At 45.8% G+C, this 22,550-nt stretch overlaps 1 protein-coding gene across 1 annotated transcript in view; it reads left to right on the forward strand.

The window, feature by feature from the left end:
• SCAMP1 (secretory carrier membrane protein 1) overlaps positions 1-22,550 on the forward strand; it is a 60,027-nt gene that overhangs the window by 21,596 nt on the left and 15,881 nt on the right. Inside the window, exons 3-4 of the mRNA XM_054178442.1 lie at positions 16,513-16,611; positions 16,878-16,989. Of these exons, the coding sequence (XP_054034417.1) occupies positions 16,513-16,611; positions 16,878-16,989 (211 nt within the window). The remainder of the gene's footprint in view (positions 1-16,512; positions 16,612-16,877; positions 16,990-22,550) is intronic.

Here is a 22,550-nt window from a genome sequence, read left to right on the forward strand (position 1 = left end):
GAGGGATGCTTTCTGTGTCCAGAAGGAGTCCAGCCCAGTGGGTGGACACATCCCATAATACCCTGCTCCCCTATAAGATCTCAGCGGGAGTCCTGGCACTTCCTCTTTTCTTCCCTTGCCACCACCTGGTAACTGGAGGGAGGTTTCTCCTGGCCTTTTGGGCCTGGTTAGGCCCAAGGCCAGGGGGATGGGCAGTCTCAGATCTGGCCAGCTGAGATTAGCCTAGCAGTGGGGGGGGAGGAAAGAGCCCTGGGGGTTATGGGTGTACCCCCAGGTGGGGATGTGATATTTCTGGGTGTGCTTTGGGATCTCTTTTGTCACTGCACTTCTGGCTCTCTGTAAACATTCACCACTTTCTATTTAAACTTTCCACCACTTTTGCAATCTGTTTGTCTGAGTTTCATTTTTGCCCGTGGTGGGGAGGGGGTCTGCCTCAACCCATCACACTGCCCCAGGCCTGTAGCCTTGCGTGGGCTTGTGGCCTAAGGGAGTCATGAGAGGTCTGGTGGGTCCTAGGAGCTAAGATCGAAGACATTGCCAGGAGGGTAGCACAACTCATTAAGAGCACTGACTACTACCCACTCTCACTCTTCCCTGTGGCCGTGAATGATACTGTGAGCTAGAACCTGGGCAGAATTAAGAGTGTAAAGCATTGGGGATGCAAGTGCAAGACAGTAGACAAGTTTTCTTTTCCTCCATTTTACTATTTAGAGTAAAGGGGGATCCAGGGAAAAAAACCAACCAACCAAACAAATAATCAATATCAACTACTGGCTACATGGTTGGTGCCCTCACAAGGATTTTGGGGTTTATGATAATTCAACACTCTTCAGTGACTGTAATCTGTTAAGGAGAGATGGAATATACCTATCTTGAAAAGGTAAGGGAATCTTTGGCAGCAGGCTGGCCAGCTTGGTAAGGCAGGCTTTAAACTGAAAGACTTGGGGTGGGGGCAGGGTTCAAGATGGCAATACTTAACACCATCCCATCCAACCAGGGAATAGGCCAGGCCAACAAGAGCAGCAGCAAATACTCCTTAACTGCTTTCCAGAGGGAGAGCTAGAAGCCAACTAGTTCAAGGGTATGTGTGATTGTGATGGATTCTCTTGCCCCTTCTTACTTGACGAGCTCTCTGCAGTGCACACACACAGCATGAAGAATAAGCATGAAGAACTAATGGTGTGGGCATGGTCTCAAGGCTATGGTGTCATTGCAGTTACAGAGACATAGTGGCATGGCTTGTATGACTGGAATGTTGTCATGGATGGCTATGTACTTTTTAAGAAAGACCAGAAAGGTGAGGTAGTGGACTTGCTCCGTATGTAAAGGAGCAAATACAATGTATCAATCTCTGCTTAGAAGGGGAAGAACATGTTGAAAGTGTATGGGTAACAATTAAGGGGCAAGCTAATGTGGTTAACACTGTAGTGAGCATTTACTACAGGCCACCTGGTTAGAGAGAGGAAGCTGATGAGGCTTTCTGCAGACAGCTGAAAGTAGCTTCATTGCATGCCCTGGCTATCATGGGGGGCTTTGACCATCCTGGTATTTGCTGGAAAGACAACACAGTAACGCATACACAGACCAGAAAATCTATGGTGTGAATGGATGGTAACTTTTTGACACAGGTGGTGTCAAAATAAGGAGAGGTTTGATCAAGGACTTTAGGCTGTTTGGAAATGTAAAGGCTGGAGGCAGTCTTAGCTGCAGTAACCATGAGATGGTGGAGTTCAGGATCATACTAATAAGTAGCAGGGTGGTAAGTAAGATTGCCAGCCTGGACTTCAGGAAAGCCAAATTCGACATCTTCAAAAACCTACTTGGAGGAATCCCATGGATTACAGCTCTAGAAGATAGGGGAAGGGCTGAGGAGAGCTGTTTAATATTCAAGCACCACATCCTCCAATTTCAAGACTGATGCATCCCCATGAGTAAGAAATCAAGCAAACAAGGCAGAGAGCTGTGTGTGTGATAGTTTCAGGCTGTGCCTTTAAGAAAGATAGCTGCAAATTCTCTAGCTGACTAGTTGGGTATAAAAAGGAAAACAAGAATGATAATTCTAAACTAATTTCATTGGTCAGATGAGTGAGATGTAGGTTTACGATCTTACATTCTTTTCTCATTCCATTCTCTCAGTTTCTTACTGGTGGCATGCTGGCTGCTTCTCTGAGGGACTCTTTTCAGCAAACTAGAGATAAGCATTACTAGCTTTGTAATGACACTTTTGAACTAACTGAAATTCCCCTAACATCTCACCCTTTCTCTTTTTTTCTAATTAACCAGAGGAAAAAGGGAGGGGAGAGGCTAGGGTAGAGCAGGGCAGAATCCTCCTGCCCAAGGAGGATTTCTGTGCTGTTTTCTTTTTTTGTAAATACTTGTATAATATTGTAAATACTGTATATTTTTGTACATGTTCATTGCATTCCATTATTGCTTGTAAAATACAGCTTCTTTCCATTTTGCTTCCCTGACTGAATTCAGCTGAGCTTTTGTTGATGTTTCTGGATTAAACCATCACAGTGTGGATGACCAAGGAGCTTCTGGTAAAACTCAGATGGAAGAAAGAAGTTTGCAGTATGTGGAAAAAAGCTCTTGCCACCTGGGAGGAATGTAGGAACACTGCCAGAGTAAAGGGGGAGAACCGCCTTCCTTGACCTGCTGGCCACACTTCTCTTGATGCAGCCCAGGAGCTGATTGGCTTTCCGGGCTGCAAGTGCACACTGAGAGCTCATGTTGAGCTTCTCGTCCACCAGTACCCCCAAGTCTCTCTCCTCAGGGCTGCTTTCCAGCCAGTCATTGCCCAGCCTGGATTTGTGCCTGGGATTGCCTCGACCCAGATGCAGGACCCTGCACTTGGTCTTGTTGAACCTCATGAGGTTGTCTTGTGCCTACCTCTCCAGCCTGTCAAGGTCCCTCTGGATGGCATCCCTTCCCTCCAGCGTGTCTGCTGCACCACACAGCTTGGTGTCCTCAGCAAACTTGCTGAGGGTGCGCTCAGTGCCACTGTCCATGGCACCCACAAAGATGTTGAACAAGACTGGTCCCAGGACTGATCCCTGAGAGACTCAGCTTGTCACTGGCCTCCACTGGGACGTGGCCCCATGGACAGCCACTCTTTGGGTGCGGCCATCAAGCCAGTTCTTTATCCATCTCGTGGTCCACCCATCAAACCCATGTGTCACCAGTTTGGAGACCAGGATGTGGTGCGGGACAGTGTTGAAGGCTTTGCTCAGGTCCAGGTAAATGACATCAGTTGCTCGCCCCTCATCTATTAATGTTGTCACCTGTTCATAGAAGGCCACCAGGTTTGTCAGGCAGGATTTGCCCTTAGTGAAGCCATGCTGACTTTTTCCAATCACCTCTTCACTATTCTTCTGAGTCAGTAGTACCTCCAGCAGGATCTGCTCCATGATCTTTTTGGGCACAGAGGTGAGACTGAATGGCCTGTAGTTCCCTGGTTCCTCCTTCTTACCCTTTTTGAAAATGGGAGTAATGTTTCCCCTTTTCCCCAGACTGCCATGACTTTTGGAATATAATAGAGAGGGGTTTAGCAACCTCATCTGCCAGTTCTCTCAGTACCCGTGGGTGTGTCCCATCGGGTCCCATGGACTTGAACACTTTCAGGTTCTTCAGGTGATCACGAACCTGATCTTCACTTACAATGGGCAGTTCTTCCTCCCTGTCCTTGGCATTGTCTTCCATGACATCAGGAGTGTGGCTGGAGGCCCTTGCAGTGAAGACTGAGGTAAAGAAGTTATTGAGTACCTGAGCCTTTTCCTCATCACTTGTGGCCATTTCACCAGTTTCCTTTCTGAGGGGGCCCACACCTTCCCTAGTCTTCTTCTTCCCATTAATATACCTGTAGAAGTTCTTAGTGTTCCCTTTAACCTCGCTGGCTAGATTCAATTCAAACTCTTCTTTGGCTTTCCTAACCAGGTTTCTTGCTGCTTGGGCAGCTTCCTTATATACCCCCTGTTCTAGCTGTCCTTCCCTCCACTTCCTGTAGAGTTTCTTTTTAAGTAATAGTGTGTCCAGCAGCTCCTTGCTCATCCAGGCAGGACTCCTAGCATTGTTTTCTGCTTTTCTCTTTGTTGGTATACATAGCTCCTGGACACAGAGGAGGTGGCCCTTGAATACTGACGAGCTGTCCTGGGTCCCTCTTCCCTCCAGGGCTTTGTCCTACGACACTTTGGCTGTCAGATCCCTGAAGCGATCAAAGTCTGCATGCCTGAAGTCTAGGGTCGTAAGTTTAGAATACTTCCTCCTGATTGCCCTGAGGATATTAAATTCAACTGCTTCATGGTCACTGCAGCCAAGGCTGTCTCTGAGCCTCACATTGGTAATCTTCTCCAAGCCTCACATTGGTCATCTTCTAATGCTGATGAATAGCCAAAGAATGGAGGTCAGGAGAACGGGGCTGGGCTCTTTGCAGTGGTGCCCAGTGATAAGGGGCAATAAGTACACAGGAAATTCCATCTAAATATGAAGAGAAACTTCTTTAGTGTGAGTGTGATGGAGCACTGCAACAGGCTGTCCAGAGAGGTTGTGGGGTCCACTTCTCTTCAGGCTTTCAAAACCCACCTAAACATGACCCTGTGTGACCTGATCTTGCTGAACTGGCTCTACGTGGGAGGTCAGAATCAATGATTTCCAGAGATCACCTTCAATACTTGAGATCCAGTCATTGTGTTAGAGCTGAAATGATAATGACCATAGAATCATTCTTATTATTTTGTTAGGAGCTGTTGTATAAAGTGGAAAGGTAATTTTGAAATGCTGCAATCATTTGTTGATGAGAGAGGCTGCAATATCACACATGGAGGTAGAGTTTACTCAGGCTTGTTGTTCTCTCCTCAGTGTATTATAGTGTTTGTGCATTGTGGTGGGTTGAAGTTTCCTCCCAGCAAGTTTCCCCCAACAAGAACAGACCAACACAGTTAAAAGCAAATGAAGCTGTATTTACAAACAAAAACTACACTCTGCAATGGAAGGCAATGAATATGTACAAAATATACAGTATTTAGAGTATTATACAGATATTTACAATTAGCAAACAACACAAACCCTCCCACCCCCCCCACCCCCCCCACCCCCCCCCCCGGTCAAAAAGACCAGGAAAGCTGTTACACTGCCCTTTCCCACCCCTCTGTCCCAAAAGAGAGAGGAGTGAAGAGAGAGCAGCAGTGGGTTAGACTTAGCCAAGGTCAGCCTGTGAGAGACTGAATCTTGTCTCTCTTGATGTGAGTCAACAGAGATAAAATCACCTTTGCTCCTTGCCCAGACAATAGCTGATGTGTATTGGGCAGATGCCCCTGGGTAATGACTCTCTGGAATGTGCATAGACAAGATCATCTCTGCCCATCAGCTACCCTCAAAGGGAGGATGGTGCAAAGGATAAAGATTGCTCACTAGACTGCAGCTGCTCTGGAAATAATGGGCAGAGGCCACTGCTATTGATACTCTCTGGAATATGCATACTCACCACCTGGACACATACCTAAAAAAACTGTATAAAATATCTGAACTACTGGCTCAGGAGAAGGAAAACACCTGGGCAAGGCAACTCTGAAGAGAAACAAAGAAAATACCAGGAGAGAAAAGGACAGAAACATCACCATATAGCCTGGAAAAGCAGACCAGGAGGAAGCCTCTCTCCATGTCCTAAATTCTGCCTGCTGCAACTCATGAGGCTGCTCAGAGAAGGACTTTGGTATCTCTCCCTTCCTTCCTACAGCGGAGGACAGCACAGCCAACAGCAGCACCCTTCCTCCACAGACCCAAACCATCCTGGGGAGTGGTAATATAATTCCTTTCCTCTTCTCTCTCCCTCTTCTCTCTCTAGTTTCTCTCTCTCTCTCCCCCCTTCTGATCCATCAACTTTATTCTGTTAATAAATAGCCTCGCTGTTGGTATTTTGGCCTTATTTGTACCTCTAATTTTGTAACATGGGAATATTCAAAGAACTGAGTCTCTTTCCCTCTCTGGACTGAGACACAGCCAAAGCATGTTATTTCTCCTGAGTGAAGCAAAACAGCCAGACACCAGAAGAGAAGAGAAAAGAAGAATTGTTATGGTACAGCTCCTTTTATTCCAGATATTTACCCAATGAATTTGTTTAGAATAATCTTTTGTTTTCCTTTTTACACCCAATAGTGATTTATTTGTATTTTTCTGCTTTTCTGCTCAAAATCTGCAGCTAAATTTTAAAGGCATACCCTAAAACCACCCCAATCCACCCCTTCCAAACAATTTCATTGGCTACTAATACTAGCCATCTAATCTAAACTAATATCTACAATAATGAGTAAATAAAGTTTATAGTCCATTCTGGCTATCTCAGATGTAGATGATTCAGAAGTCCAAACCCAAGAAACAGAAAACAGTTTGTTCCTCCGCAGATGAAGTGAAGAAAAGGAACAGGGACTCTCAGGTGACTTAGGGCTGTCAGGGTTCTTAGGGTTCGTGCACTGTGGATTACTCATGGATTCTTCCTTTGAGCATGATGTTGTATCTGTACAACACTCTGAATTTAAATTCTCTCAGCTAAAGTTAGATTTCTTTGTGGAATACACTGAATTCTCTTGCATTTTACAGTAAATGTGACCAGGACCTTCAACAGAAACCACCCCTCGGACAGGCTTAGCCTCTCCTGAGGGAGAATAGTTTTACCTAACAGATTCTTTTCTCTAACAACAGGAGCTCTATCACCTTCTCCCTTTTGTAGCAAATCTTTGCGGGTCCAGCTTGATTCACTGAACCTCAGCTATTTGCTAGCCAGGTTGCTTGTGCTAGGTGTTTCTCCCAGTTTTTCAAAGATCTGCCCCCCGTGGCTTTGAGAGTGGTCTTCAGCAAACCATTGTAACACACAATCTTCCCTTCAGCTGGTGCCTAGTAGGGAATGTGGAATATTCACTCGATGCTGTGCTTTTTGACCCAGTTTTTCACAAGATTGTTTTTGAAATGAGTTCCATTGTCCGGCTCAATTCTCTCTGGAGTTCTGTGTCTCCACAGGATTTGTCTCTCCAGACCAAGAATGGTGTTGCGTGCAGTTGCATGTGGAACTGGGTAGGTTTCCAACCATCCAGTGTTTGCTTCTACAATAGTAAGCACATGCTGCTTACCAGATTGAGAACAAGGTAGAGTGATACAGTCAATCTGCCAGGCCTCACCATACTTGTACTTGGACCATCTGTCACCATACCACAAGGGCTTAATTCGCTTTGCCTGCTTAATAGCAGCACAAATGTCACAGTCATGGATGATGGGTATGATAGCATCCATGGAAATGTCTATGGATCTGTCACAAGCCCACTGGGAGGTTGCATCTCTGCCTTGATGTTCTGACAAATCATGAGCCCACCAAGCTAAGAACATCTCACTTCAGTGTTTCCAGTCGAGATCAAAATCAGAGTCCACCTCTACATGAGAAACTCTTGCAGCTAAATCCGCCTGATGGTTGTGGTGTTGTTCCTCAGTAGCTTTGCTCTTAGGAATGTAAGCATCAATGTATCTCACCTTCACTGGAATTCTCTTGATTCAATCAGCAATGTCTTGCCACAGATCAGCAGCCCAAATAGGCTTTCCTTTTCTCTGCCAACCATTCTTTTTCCAGTCCTTTAGCCAGCTCCACAGAGTACTGGCTATATGAGTCACTGCTTTGGCCATCTCTCATGATCAGCTATGTCAAGAGCTAGCTGGACAGCTTTTACCTCTCCTTCTCCATCTTTTGCCTCTGCAACTTGACCTCCTCACTCCTGGACTCCTCACTGCAGACTTCCACCTTTGCTTGTTTCCAACGAGGTGACAGGAAGCATCTGTGAACAAAGCATATTTCCTTTCATCGTCAGAAAGGTCATTGTAAGGAGGAGCTTCCTCAGCACAAGTTACTGTCTCCTCTGGAGGTTTAGTACAGTTAGTGCCTTCAGGCCAACTTGTGATCACCTCCACCAGACCAGGTCTTTCAAGATTTCCCGTTTGAGTTCTCTGTGTTACCAGAGCCATCCACTTAGACCATGTGTCATCTGTGGCATGATGTGGTGTAGAATCTTTACCTTTGAACATCCAATTCAAAACTGGCAATCTAGGAGCTAGAAGAAGTTGTGATTCAGTTCCAATTACTTCAGAAGCAGCTTTTACTCTTTCATAGGCAGCTAGAATCTCCTTCTCTGTGGGAGTACAATTTGCCTCTGAGCCTCTGTAACCTTGGCTCTGGAAACGAAGAGGACATCTATTTTGGCTGCAGAGCTGATGGGGACCGGCACCCGGGACCACTGTGCTTGAACCGAGAGCTTTCTCCTTTGCTTTTGCTTTCTTTTCAGGGCTTTGCAGGTCAGGAGGACCCCTAGTAGGTGGCAAGGTCCAGCAGGGTCCTCCTGTCATGTGCCGGCTCAGGATCGTGACGTCAGCTGTGGGAAGTTTAAAACCTTCTGGAGCTGTGCACATGATGCCATTGTGGCTGCCGAGCCTTCTGCCTGACTGCATGTGCTGGGGCAGCCGCCTCTGTGGCAGCTCAGATAAATTATAAGATTTAGGTGGAATATATATATGCATGTGTGTATATATGTATATGGTGGTTGGTTTTTTTTTTTAATAACAATAAAACCCTGAACCATGGTTATTACTCGGACAAAGGCTATCAGAAAAGCAGTTATGTACCCAGACAGAGTTGGTGCATCAGCACGCAGGAGTCCAGGCTGCTGGCTGCAGAGAGTGCTGGAGCCTGGCACTTGGAATGGAGGGGGAAGGAGAAAACACCTGTGTCAGGTGTGACCAGGTGAACTTTCTCCTAAATCTGGTGTCAGAGTTAAAGGATGAAGTGGCTGAGCTGAAGGATGAAGTACCAAGGCTCAGGTCAATAAGGTCAATAAGGGAAAGTGAAAGGGAGTTAGATATGTGGGAGAAGGCGCTGCAGACCTCCCCTGGTGAGGGAAGTGTCCCTGGAAACAGGGAGGGATGGATACAGGTCCCTGTCAGGGGAAGCAAGGGAAATCCATCCCGGCCCTCTCCTCCTCTTCCGTTGCCATAATAAGTATGAGGCCCTGCAGGCTGAGGGCAATGTGGATGAGAGGGTTGAGGAGCAGCCATCAGGGGAGATGCCTAAGGCCAAGCAGTCCCCACCAACTATAACGACCAGTTCCATGAAGAAAAAGAGAAGGGTTAGAGTTGTTGGGGACTCTCTCCTGAGGGGTACTAAGGGACCCATATGTCATCCTGACCCATTCCATAGGGAAGTGTGCTGCCTGCCTGGGGCCTGGATAAGGACATCACAAGGAGACTTCCTAAGCTAATCCAGCCCTCTGACTATTAGCCATTGCTGGTAATACAAGCTGGAAGTGACGAAATTGATAGGAAGGGCACCAGGACGATTAAAAGGAATTCAGGGCCCTTGGACAATTGATTGATGGGGCAGGAGCTCGAGTGGTCTCCCCCTCAGTTCCCTCAGTGGCAGGGGTGTACACTGAGAGGAACAGGAGAACCCATGCCATCAACAATTGGCTCAGGGATGGTGCCAGCAATGGAATTTTGGGTTCTTTGACCAAGGGGCAACTTTTACTGCACCCAACCTGCTGGATCTTGCTGGGGTGAATTTACCTAGAAAGGGCAAGAGTGTACTAGCACTGGAGTTGGCAGTAGGAGGGCTTTAAACTAGGTCTGAAGCAGGTGGGTGGGGAATCCAGTCTTGCTAGGGAGGAGAGAGTGGCACACAAATTAGGGTTAATTGAGAAATTGAGAGCCCAGCTGAAGTGCATGTACACCAATGCATGCAGCATGGGTAACAAGCAAGAAGAGCTGGAAGTCCTGGTCCACCAGGAAGACTGTGATATAGTCGCCATCTCAGAAACATGGTGGGACAATACACATGATTGGAGTGCTACACTGGGGGTTTACAAGGTCTTTAGGTGAGACAGGTGAGGGTGAAGAGGAGGAGGGGTGGCTCTGTATATTAGGGAGTCGCTCAATGCCACAGAGCTTGAAGTGGAGGATGAAAGGATTGAGAGCCTGTGGGTTAAAATCAGAGGGAGGCCTAACAAACCTGACATCCTGGTTGGAGTCTGTTATAGACCACCCAACCAGGATGAGGAGGCAGATTAAATATTCTGTAAGTGCTGGAGGCTGTCTCAAGATCATCAGATCTTGTCCTTGTAGGTGACTTCAACCTGCCAGATATCTGCTGGGAACTCAGTTCAGCAGAGAGGAAGCAGTCCAGAAGATTCCTAGAGTGCATGGAGGACAGCTTCCTGATGCGGCTCTTAAGTGGGCCTACCAGGGGTCAGGCTGTGCTTGACCTGCTGTTCTCCAATAGAGAAGGGCTGGTGGGAGATAAGACAGTGGGAGGCTATCTAGGGTGCAGTGATCACGAGATAGTGAAGTTTTCAATATGCAGGGAGATAGGGAGGAGCACCAACAGAACCCTCACTTTGGACTTGTGGAGGGCAAACTTCAACTTGTTTAAGAAACCTACTCGGAAAGTTCCCTGGGTAGCAGCCCTCAAGAACCAAGGGGTCCAGGATGGTTGGACCTACTCCAGGCAGGAGCTCTTGAAGGCACAGGAACTGGCAGTTCCCATGTGCCAAAAGATGAGCTGCCAGGGAAGGCAACTGGCCTGGATGAGCAAGTAGCTCCGGAAGGAATTAGGGGAAAAGAAGAGAGTGTATGGCCTTTGGAAGGAGGGGAAGGCTTCTCATGATACGTTTAGGGATGTTGTTAGATTATGCAGGAGAAAAATTAGGCAAAGGCCCAGTTAGAACTTAAGCTGGCTACCTCTGTGAAAGACAATAAAAAGCATTTTTACAAATATATTAATGCTAAAAAGAAGGGCAAGAAGAACCTCCACTCCTTACTGGACCTGGAGGGGAACATGGTGACTGAAGACGAGGAAAAGGCTGAGGTTCTAAATACCTTCTTTACCTCAGTTTTCAACACTAAGGCAGGAGGAGTACAGGACAAGTGGCTTCCTGAGCTGGGCGATGAGGTTGGGGAGCAGTGCATTGCCACGGAAATCCACGAGGAATTAGTTTGGGACTTGCTGAGCCACTTGGATACTCACAAGTCCATGGGACTGGATGGGATCCATCCTAGGGTGCTGAGAGAGCTGGCAGATGAGCTGGCCAAGCCACTCTCCATCATTTTCTTCCAGTCCTGGCTTACCAGAGAGGTTGCAGATGACTGGAAACTGGCCAATGTGATCCCCATCCACAAGAAGGGTTGGATGAAGGAACCTGGAAACTCCAGGCCAGTCAGCCTGACCTCAGTGCCAGGGAAAGTGATGGAGCAGATTACCTTGGTGGCAATAACTGCGCACCTGAAGGACGCTGGCCAAGCTGGTGAGGGGTCTGGAGCACAAGCCCTATGAGGAGAGGCTGAGGGAGCACAGGCTGCATAGCCTGGAGAAGAGGAGGCTCAGGGCAGACCTTATTGCTGTCTACAACTACCTGAAGGGAGGTTGTAGACAGGTAGAGGTTGGTCTCTTTTCCCAGGCAACCAGCACCAGAAGAAGAGGACACAGTCCTCACAGGGGAGGTTTAGGCTGGATGTTAGGAAGACGTTCTTCGTAGTAAGAGTGATTGCCCATTGGAATGGGCTGCCCAGAGGGGTGGTGGAGTCACCATCATTGGAGGTGTTTAGGAAGAGACTGGATGGGGTGCTTGGTGCCATGGTTTAGTTGATTAGATAGTGTTGGATGATAGGTTGGACTCGATGATCTCAAAGGTCTCTTCCAACCTATTCTATTCTATTCTAGTCTAGTCTAGTCTAGTCTAGTCTATGCTAATGTCATCTTGATGTTTGTCTTCATCAGTCTCCTTCTCTTGAGGCTGCTCTCCCCATAATCCTGATGATACTCTCCATAGGACCTCTTTAATTTCAGAAGCACCTCTATTAGCTCCTGACATACCAGAACCTGTATCCTGTCCTTCATAACACCTATCCACTGATGGTCTCAGTAATTCAGCTCTATCTTTAAGGCAAACTTTCTCTCCATTCTCAGAAGGATCCTTTTTAACAGAAGGTCCCTGATCCTGAGCAGCAGAGGGATCCTGCTGTTCTTGTTGTTCGTCTGCCTCTGTATCTGCCTTGTGCCTGCCCCTTTTATCCAAACTGCAATCTGTTTTAACTGGAGGTTTGTTTGAATTTACAGCAGGCTTTGCAGAAGCAGAGGGGGTCTGCAAGGAAAGAGCATCAGCAAGTGGGCTTTGAGACCCAGTGGCTGCTGCAGAGCTCACTCCTGGTCCTGCTGCTGCAGGAGGAAGTCTTTTTGCCTCATTAATGGCTGCCGGTGAAGCTGCCACCGCCATCTTAGCTGCTGGTGCTCCTGATGTGGCTGCCATCTTAGGTACTGGCACCGCCGTTGTGGGCTGTGTCTGCCCCCCCGCTGGCTGAACGCCAGAAATGCTGCTGATCTGCTTCAGAGCTGCTTTAGCATTAACTCCTGCCTCCCTGTTCCCTCCTGTTTGTCCTGCCTCTGTATCTTCATTGTCAGTAGAAATTTCTGCATTTGAGTGCGAGCTATCCCTGTGCCTTCTGCATCTGCTGCATCTAAAAATAGAGCAGCTATTCACTGCACGTCTCTCTCGGAGCAGTGCCATTAACAAGAACACATTAATTATTACCAACAACAGTGTGATGGGCTATGCCCATCCTGAAAGCAGGAGGGGAGAGCTTGTGAGAGCCTTACCCTCCCCGGAGTGGGGGTTTACCCCTGGGAAACTGAGTTAGTCTGTTCCACTCCTCCTCCCTGTCCAGCAAGCCTATAAAAAGGAAGACACTGCAGCCATTTGCTCTCCTTTTTTTGCTTCTGCCTTGCCTGGACAAGAGGATAGAGTCACTGCTGGCTTCCTGCTTCTTTGCCACATGGTCAGGCCTGGGCTTTTTCTCCCTGCATCCACGCTCCTCCAAAGGGCCGTTGGTTTTGTATATCTCCCTATCCATCCTTGTTTGTTACCCTTGTGAACCCCTCCTATTGTTATACATACACACACATACATATATGTGTGTGTGTGTGTATATATATACACACACACACACATATATTGTTTAAAGAAAATTTTAACCTCTCTACTTCTGAACTGACTCCAAATTATTTCTCGGTAGATTTACCTCTTCCCTTTCTTCCTTACCCACCTTTCTTTCTGTTTTTCCCCCTTCCCTTGTCTCTCCCTATTCTCTCTCCTTCCCTTTTGATTGGGACTGAGGAAGGGGAAGCAGGGGAAGGATCCTCAGTCTTGCCCCCCATCTGAGCTCTTAAATCCCAGTTAAGGTTCAAACCACCACAAACCATCACGCATCGCAAATAAATCATTTTTGAATCCCAGCTGCTTACATAGTTCTCAGCTACAGGATTGCTGAATTAATACATTTCTGTGGGAGCAGTTGTAGTTATATTATCATATTTTTTAAGCCAAAGAAATCACAAGCAGCAGTCATACAGCTTTTTCAGCTTGTATTTAAACCAAAGGAACAGTTTATATGCCAAATATCTTCCCAGCTTATCTAACATCATTACCACACACCATCTATACAAAATCACTGTCAGAGCAGAGTATATCAAATGCCACAAACCCCAAAACAGTTTCATTTTGCTTCCGTAATCTGAGCAGGAGTTAGTCAAGCAATTGCCCTATGTTGAATAAGTGCCAGCTTTCTTTTTTGTAATGTGGTAGGTTGATGTTTCCCCCCCAGCATTAACAAGAACAGACCAACTCGGTTAGAAGCAAATGAAGCTGTACTTACAAGCAAACCCTACACTCTACAATGGAAGGCAATGAATATGTACAAAATATACAGTGTTTGCAGTATTATATAGATATTTACAATTAGCAAGCAACACAAAAACCCTCCATGTCAAAAAGACCAGGGAAGCTGTACCACTGCCCGCCACCCCCCTCCCCCCCCATCCCTGTCCCAAAAGAGAGAGGAGTGGAGAGAGGAGCAATGGTTAGACTTAACTAAGGTCAGCCAGAGCAGGCTCTCTCTCCTGAGCAAAGCAAACCAGCCAGAGATCAAAAGAGAAGAGAAAAGGAGAAAAATTGTTATGGTGCAGCTCTTCTTATTCTAGATATTTTACCCAATGAATTTGTTTAGAATAATCTTTTGTTTTCCTTTTTACACCCAATAGTAATTGATTTATATTTTTCTACTTTTCTGCTTGAAATCTGCAGCTAAATTTTAAAGGCTTAGCCTAAAAACATCACATGCAGTTTGAATGTTATTTGGAAAAGATGCAGATAATATGGGACAAGCAAAATGATTTGCCCAATTTAGATGATTCCTGCATTGTTTTAAGGAGCCTTTGTATTGAAAACACCACACTTAGCACCATATTTTTGTTCTTGGTTTCAGTTTTCTTAGGAACAAGTTGTTCTCTGTCTTACAAGATGACAGAATGGGGAAATCTTTCATGTTGCAAGCTCCACAGAGAGTACCAATTGTAGTTTTCTCCCAGGCATATTTAAGAACAAAACAGCATCGAAGTAGTGCTATAATCATGGAATGCACTGGGTTGGAAGGGACCACTAAGGGTCATCTTGGCCAACACCCTTGCAGTAAGGAGAGACATCCCAAACTAGATCAGGTTGCTCAGAGCCCCATCAAACCTGACATTGAATGTCACCAGGGGTGGGGACTCCACCACCTCCCTGACCAGCCAGTTCCGGTGTTCCTCTGCCCCATAGTAAAGAATGTCTCCCTAATGTCCAATCTTAACCTACCCTTCTCTAATTTAAAAAACCATTGCCTCTTATCTTAGGGTTACATACCCTTGTAAATAGTCCCTCCCCAGCTTTCTTGTAGGCCTCCTTCAAGTACTGGAAGACTGCTATAAGGTCTCCCTGAAGCCTTCTATCTATCTTCAGGCTGAACAACCCCCAACTCTCTCAGACTGTGCTCCAGCTCTGATCATTGTTGTGGCCCTCCTCTGGACTCTCTGCCTCAGGTCACAGAATCACAGAATTAGCCAGATTGGAAAAGACCTTTGAGATCATCGAGTCCAACCTATCACCCAACACCATCTAATCAACTAAACCATGGCACTAAAGGCCTCATCCAGTCTCACTTTAAACACTTCCAGGGATAGTGACTCCACCACCTCACTGGGCAGCCCATTCCAATGGGCAATTACTCTTTCTGTGAAGAATTTCTTCCTAACATCCAGCCTAAACCTCCCCTGGAGCAGCCTGAGACTGTGTCCTCTTCTTCTGGTGCTGGTTGCTTGGGAGAAGAGACCAACCTCCACCTGGCTACAGCCTCCTTTCAGAAAGTTGTAGGCAGCAATAGGGTCTCCCCTGAGCCTCCTCTTCTCCAGGCTAAGCAACCCCAGCTCCCTCAGCCTCTCCTCACAGGGCTTGTGCTCCAAACCCCTCACCAGCCTTGTTGCCCTTCTCTGGACACATTCCAGCAACTCAACATTTATCTTAAACTGAGGGGCCCAGAACTGGACACAGGACTCAAGGTGTGGCCTAACCAGTGCTGAGTACAGGGGCAGAATGACTTCCCTGTTCCTGCTGGCCACACTATTCCTGAGCCAGGCCAGGATGCCATTGGCCTTCCTGGCCACCTGGGCACACTGCTGGCTCTTGTTCAGGTCCTTGTGCTTCTTGTGTTGGGGGCCCTAGAGCTGGGCACAGTACTCCAGGTGAGGTCTTACCAGAGTAATGTAAAGTTGCAGAATCACCTCTCTGGATTGCTGGCAATGCATCTTTGATGCAGCCCAGGATCTGCAAGTGTACACCGTTGGGCTGCACAAGTGGGCTGCAAGTGCACACTGTGGGTTCCTGTCTAGATTTTTGTAAAATGACCTGTTTTGGTAAAGTTTTGTGGTAACTTCAATCTGGCCAGTAGTTTCCCCCCTTGTTTTGATAGCTACTGGTTAGCATTTCATATAATAGAGACATCTTGAGAAAGTCAGAGCGGATGAGAAATGTGAATAATGAGGAGATGATTTTTAAAAAGAAAAGAAAAAAGGAAAAACTTGAGCTACAAGTTTCTTGTAACCTGGATTCTTGTAGGTAGTGAGGAAATGAATGGGTTGCCACTGGTGGTTGAAATTAGATACTACAGTACATAGTGATAGAATAGTTAAGAAAGAGATAACGGCACATTGCTTGTCTAGTAAGCCAGGTGATACAAGCCTTTATAAGCAGAAATAAATGGCATTGTGTTTCAAAATACTAACAGATCACTGTTAAGTCATGCAGTTCTCTTGAACAGTAACTTTTCATATTTATATTTGTGTCTGAACAGAATTAAAATTCTATTTACTTTCTACTGATCCCTAAAATTATGTGTGTGTTTATTGCAGGTAGCAGAGTGTAAAACTGAATAAGCAGAACAATGTACCATGTAATACAGTTAACTTATTTTTCCTGAAGGTTATAAATATTGCAGACAGCATATCAGATTTCAGTTTATCTGTTAACAATACTTTTAAAACAACTTGATAGGTTCTTGCAGAATTAATGGAAATAAGTTTATTAAAATGGGAAACTTTTCTCCTCTAATTTTCTCTTGTTTTCTTAGCCTCCTCCAGGAAATGTGAAAATGCCAAATGTCACCAGTACCCAGCCAGCAATAATGAAACCAACAGAGGAGCCACCTGCTTACACACAAATTGCAAAGGTTTGTCTGTAACTTTGAGGTGGTAGATTTCATTTAATTATTTAAATACATTTCAGCAAGAACATCTTTTACAAAAAAGCATTTAAAAGAAAAAAATTACTAAAATTAATGCTGCCTCTAAGTAATCAGTTAATGCATAAATTTGTGCAATTCCAGGTCAGTCTTCATCCATAGCTGGAGATGCTTAATTACAAAACCAGACTTGCAATATTTGTTTTGGTTTTGTGCTTTTTATAAATATCTTGCAATGCTTTTTTTTTGTTCAGGAGCATGCCTTGGCCCAGGCAGAACTGCTAAAGCGTCAAGAAGAGCTGGAAAGAAAAGCAGCTGAACTAGATCGCAGAGAAAGGGAAATGCAGAGTGTCAACCAGCAGGGGGGTATGCATAAAAAACCCACTTCTTTAAATCACAGAAATTTCACTTTTTCTTAGGAACTGTTTTAGTTCTATAGTGACATTGTGAAACAGGTCAAAGAGGAGGATTTAGAATCTCTAGGAAAAGAAAGTTTATCTCCCTTGGAGCAAAGCATACAGTGAATAAAACCTGTCCTGTGCAGATTTTCATTGTAAAACTGTTAAAAATAGCTTCTATTACCTGCCACTTTGCCATCAGGTAATTTTATTCTAGGTTAATATCTAAGTAATACTATTGAGTATAAGTGAAGAATTTGTGAAGAATAAATAACTCCCTAAGTAACATCTCTTCGATTTCTGTTCTGTCAGCATTTATAGCTGTTTCAAAACATTTTCTTACCTTTTCCCATGTTACAGAAACAATATAGAAAGAGCTGCTGCATTATTAATCTTTCATTAAGTTTTCACACACCACTTTGGAACCAGTAGTCAAGACCAGTGTCACATTCTGTCACAAAATGTAAATGTGCTGTGAAAAGCTGTTGGGTTTTGTATAGCAGTTTCACAAATGCGAAGTTTTGCATCCTCTTAGCTGAAAAGATTTGCTAGAATGAGATCAGTGGGAATACTGTTTCAAAAGGAAAACCTTCAGACTGAAGTAAGGAAAAAAAAGAAATGTAGTGTTTGAGGTTGACTTTGTGTGGTCTTTTGACTTGTGTCTAGAATTCTGACTTTTATTTCAGCATGTGCTGGTATTTGGAATATTGCACAATTGCTTAGTAATTCAAGTTCTCATGGAATTTTAGGGAATAGAATAGGATGTTTTCAACTGGAAGGGACCTGCAATAATCATCTAGTCCAACTGCCTGACCACTTCAATACTGACTAAAAACTAAGAAGCATGTTGTTAAGAGCATCATCCAAATGCCCCTAAACCACGGGCTTGGGGCATTGACCACTTCTCTAGAAAGCCTGTTCTTAGACAGGAACTGTTTTGTACATCTGTGTTGTAGGGAACATGACTCTGATAACCCGTGCATGGTTTGGATATTTCTAAAGTGGGAATTTTTTATTAGGTAGCAGTTGTTCACATCAAAATGCTTGAAGAATCTACAGGATTCTTTAGAAGGGCTGAAGAGAGAAGAGAGACTTCTTAAAGCATTAAGAAGACACTATTTTCTTTTTTACCAACTGCCTGTGTAAAAGATACTGCAAACCAGGAACTCTGTGTCATGAGGAGAAAAATACTATTTTCTGCTTAATTTTTTTTCTTTGCACACTCATTTGAACTCCTTTAGAAACACTGTAGAGCTGTCATATTTGGAGGACAAGGTCTTTCACAATGTACTAGCTATTTGCATTCAATTTAAGATGCTGGCTGCACATCTAGGACACTGTCATCATATGCAATTGACTACAGTGCAAAGATCTTCAAGCTTGTAGTTCACCTTAGCTCAATGTCTTTGGTCTTTGCTTAGCTCCTACACCTCGTTGCATTTGAGCTAATTAAAATGTGCAGCTTCCCATCTGAGTGGGTTCATTTGGATTTTCTGTCCTTGCATGAAGCTAGTTTGGGGGTGTCTGCAATCATATTGTAGGCAAGCCACTGAAATTGAGCAGCTTTACCTGAGCAAAGCCTTTGACACTGTCCCGCACCGCATTCTGGACTCCAAACTGGTGACACATGGGTTTGATGGGTGGACCACGAGATGGATAAAGAACTGGCTTGATGGCTGCACCCAAAGAGTGGCTGTCAATGGGGCCACGTCCCAGTGGAGGCCAGTGACAAGCTGAGTCTCTCAGGGATCAGTCCTGGGACCAGTCTTGTTCAACATCTTTGTCAGGGACACAGACAGTGGCACTGAGTGCACCCTCAGCAAGTTTGCTGATGACACCAAGCTGTGTGGTGCAGCAGACATGCTGGAGGGAAGGGATGCCATCCAGAGGGACCTTGACTGGAGAGGTGGGCACAAGCCAACCTCATGAGGTTCAACAAGACCAAGATGCAGGGTCCTGCATCTGGGTTGAAGCAATTCCAGGCACAAATCCAGGCTAGGCAGTGACTGGCTGGAAAGCAGCCCTGAGGGGAGAGACTTGGGGGTGCTGGTGGACGTGAAGCTCAACATGAGCTCTCAGTGTGCACTTGTGGCCCGGAAAGCCAATCAGCTCCTGGGCTGCATCAAGAGAAGTGTGGCCAGCAGGTCAAGGGAGGTGATTCTCCCCCTTTACTCAGCTCTGGTGAAACCCCACCTGGAGTACTGCATCCAATTCTGGAGCCCCTATTACAAGAGGGATATGGACGTGCTGGAGTGTGTCCAGAGAAGGGCCATGAGGATGATCAGAGGGCTGGAGCACCTCTCCTTTGAGGGCAGACTGAAGGAGTTGGGGCTGTTCAGTCTGGAGAAAAGAAGGCTCCAAGGTGACCTAATTGTGGCCTTGCAGTATCTGAAGAGGACCTACGAGAAGGCTGGGGAGGGACTTGTCAGGATATCAGGTAGTGATAGGACTAGGAGGAATGGAATGAAGCTGAAGGTGGAGAGATTCAGGCTGGACGTGAGGAGGAAGTTCTTCCCCATGAGAGTGGTGAAGCCCTGGAATGAGTTGTCCAGGGAGGTGGTTGAGGCCCCATCCCTGGATGTGTTTAAGACCAGGCTGGATGAGGCTCTGGCCAGCCTGATGTAGTGTGGGGTGTCCCTGCCCATGGCAGGGGGATTGGAACTAGATGATCCTTGTGGTCCCTTCCAACCCTGACTGATTCTATGATTAATTTACATCTTATAGACCTTTAAGTTGGTGACTTGTGTCCAATGAAACAACTCTGTCCTGGCTCTTTACTTAAGTAGAATCACAGAAGCATAAAATTGTTAAAGTTTGAAAAGACCTCTAAGGTCATCAATTCCAACCATGAACATAATACTACCTTGGCCTCTAAATCACATTCCAGAGCACCATGTCTACATGATTTTGAACACCTTCAGGGATAGTGATTCCACCAAATCTCTGGGCAGCGTGTTCCAATGACTGATCACTCAATAAAGAATTTTCTTCTGATATCCAGCCTAAACCTCCCCTGGCTTAATGTGAGGCCATTTCTTGTTCTGTCACTTGATACTAGGGAGAAGAGACCAGCACCCACCTCACTACAACCTCTTTTCAGGCACTTATGCTGGCTCATGTTCAACCAGCTGTCAAGCAGCACCTCCAGGCCGTTTTCTGCTCAGCAGCTTTCCAACCACTCTTCCCCAGGTCTGTAGCATTTCATGGGGTTCTTGTTGTGTGGGGCTCTTGTGACCCAAATGCAGGACCTGGCATTTGGCCTCATTAAATCTCATACCATTGGCCTTGGCACATGGATCCAGCCTGTCCAGATCCTGCTGCACACCCTTCCCACTTTCAAGCAGATCAACACTTTCACCCAATTTGATGTTGTCTGCAAACTTAATGGGGGTGCACTCAATCCCCTCATACAGATAATTGATAAACATATTAAAGAAAACTGCCCCAAAACTGAGCCCTGGGGAGCACTACTAGTTACCAGCTACCAACTGGATTTAACTCCCATTCTCCACCACCCTCTTTGGGCCCAGCCATCCATCCAGTTGTTTTACCCTACAAAGCATCCATGAATTTACTCATCCAAGCTATGAGTACTTGGTTTCTCCAGAAGGATGCTGTGGGTCAAATGTCTTACTAATGTCCAGGTAAACATCCACAGCCTTTCCCTCATAGAATCATAGAATGGTATGGGTTGGAAGGGACCTCCAAAGGTCATCTAGTCAAACCCTCTCTGCAGGGGCACCCTCAACATGATCAGGCTTCTCAGAGCCCTGTCAAGCCTTGCCTTGTATATCTCCAGTGGTGGGCAACCAGTTCTGGTGTTCCACTATCCTCATGGTAAAGAACTTGTTCCTAACATCCAATCTAAATCTGCTCTTCTCTAATTTGAAGCCATTTCCCCTCATCCTATCACTACAGGTTAACAGTCTCTCCATCCTGCTTGTAGGCCTCCTTCAGCTACTGGAAGGTTGTTACTAGGTCTCCCCAAAGTCTTTGCGTCTCCAGGCTGAACAACCCCAGTTCCCTCAGCCTGTCTTCGTAGCAGAGGTTCCAATCCCCTGATCATTTTCATGGCCCCCCTTTGGACCTGCTCCATCAAGTTCATGCCCTTCCCATTTTGACAGTTCTAGAGCTGGATGCAGTACTCCAGGTGAGGTCTCACCAGAGCAGAGTAATCCAATATACCTGTCATCTTGTATGCACATGCTGCATAATGGCACTTAATTTGCCCCATGACCTTCCTTGGTATCAAAGCCAACAGGTCAGCAGGTCTGTAGTTCCCCAGGTTTTCCTGGCCCTTCTTATAGATACCCTCCAGGTATCAACCTACCTGTAGGTACCTTCAGTACCCATGGGTATATGCTGTCCAGCCCCATAGACTTGTGTATGTCTAAGTGGTGCAGCAGGTTGCTAACCATCTCCTCTTGCATTATGAGGGCTGTGTTCTGATCCACATCCCCATCTTTTAGCTTAGTGGGCTGGGTATTCATCAGACAGCTGGTGCTACTGCCAAAGACTGAGGCAAAGAAGGTATTGAGCACCTCAGCCTTTTCCTCATCTTTGGCCACTGTGTTCCCCCCTGCATCCAAAAAAGGACAGAGATTCTCCTTAGTCCTCCTTTTTGTTACTAATACATATGTAGAATGATTTCCTGTTTAACAGGTGAAGCCAAGTTAATTATCACATAGGCTTTTGTCTTTCTCATTTTCTCCCTGCACAGCCTCATAACAACCTTGTAGTCATCTTGAGTGGCCTGGCCCCTTCTTCCAACAACCACAGACTCTCCTTTTCTCCCTAAGCTGGAACCAAATGTATATTCAGCCAGGCAGTCTTCTTCCCTGCCAACTCATGTTTTGACACATGGGGATGGCCTGTTCCTGCACCTTTAAGACTTCCCTCTTGAGGAGTGTCCAGACTTCCTGGACTCCTTGACTCTTCAGGCTGCCTTCCAAGGTACTCTTGCACAGTCTCTGAATCAGTCCAAAGTCAGTCCACTGGAAGTCTGTGGTGGCAGTTCTGCTGACCCCACTCTTTACTTCAACAACTGAGAACTCTATCATTTCATGATCACTGTGCCCAAAGCGACCCCTAGTCACTGCATTACCCACAGGTGATTCTCTGTTTGCAAATAGCAGGTCCAGGATTGTGCCTTTTCTAGTTGGCTTCCTCTCCAGCTGTGTCAGGAGCTTCTGTCAAAATGTGATGCTGTAGGGCATCATCTTACAAGAAAAAAAAAAAAAGGAAGTAGTTTAGAGCATTTTAGTAGCTGCCTTTGTGGGCCTTTAGGTAAAGCTTTGACTGTAAACTCACACTTGGAACTAGTTCAGTGTTAGAGGCAGCCTGGTGTGAAAAATGTCAAGATTCTGAGAATATAGTTTGCTTATGAGTCTGCAGTTTGGTATGTAATAACGTTTGCAGGTATGGTGGGACTTTAGGGAAATGTGCATTTAAAAGTCAGGGAACTTTGGAGAAATTATTTCTGTGCATAATTGCTTGGTTTGGTGAAGAATTCTCTTTTCTAATAACATT

Source organism: Dryobates pubescens, chromosome Z (assembly GCF_014839835.1).
Source record: "Dryobates pubescens isolate bDryPub1 chromosome Z, bDryPub1.pri, whole genome shotgun sequence".
In the NCBI taxonomy this organism is placed as follows: Eukaryota; Metazoa; Chordata; class Aves; order Piciformes; family Picidae; genus Dryobates; species Dryobates pubescens.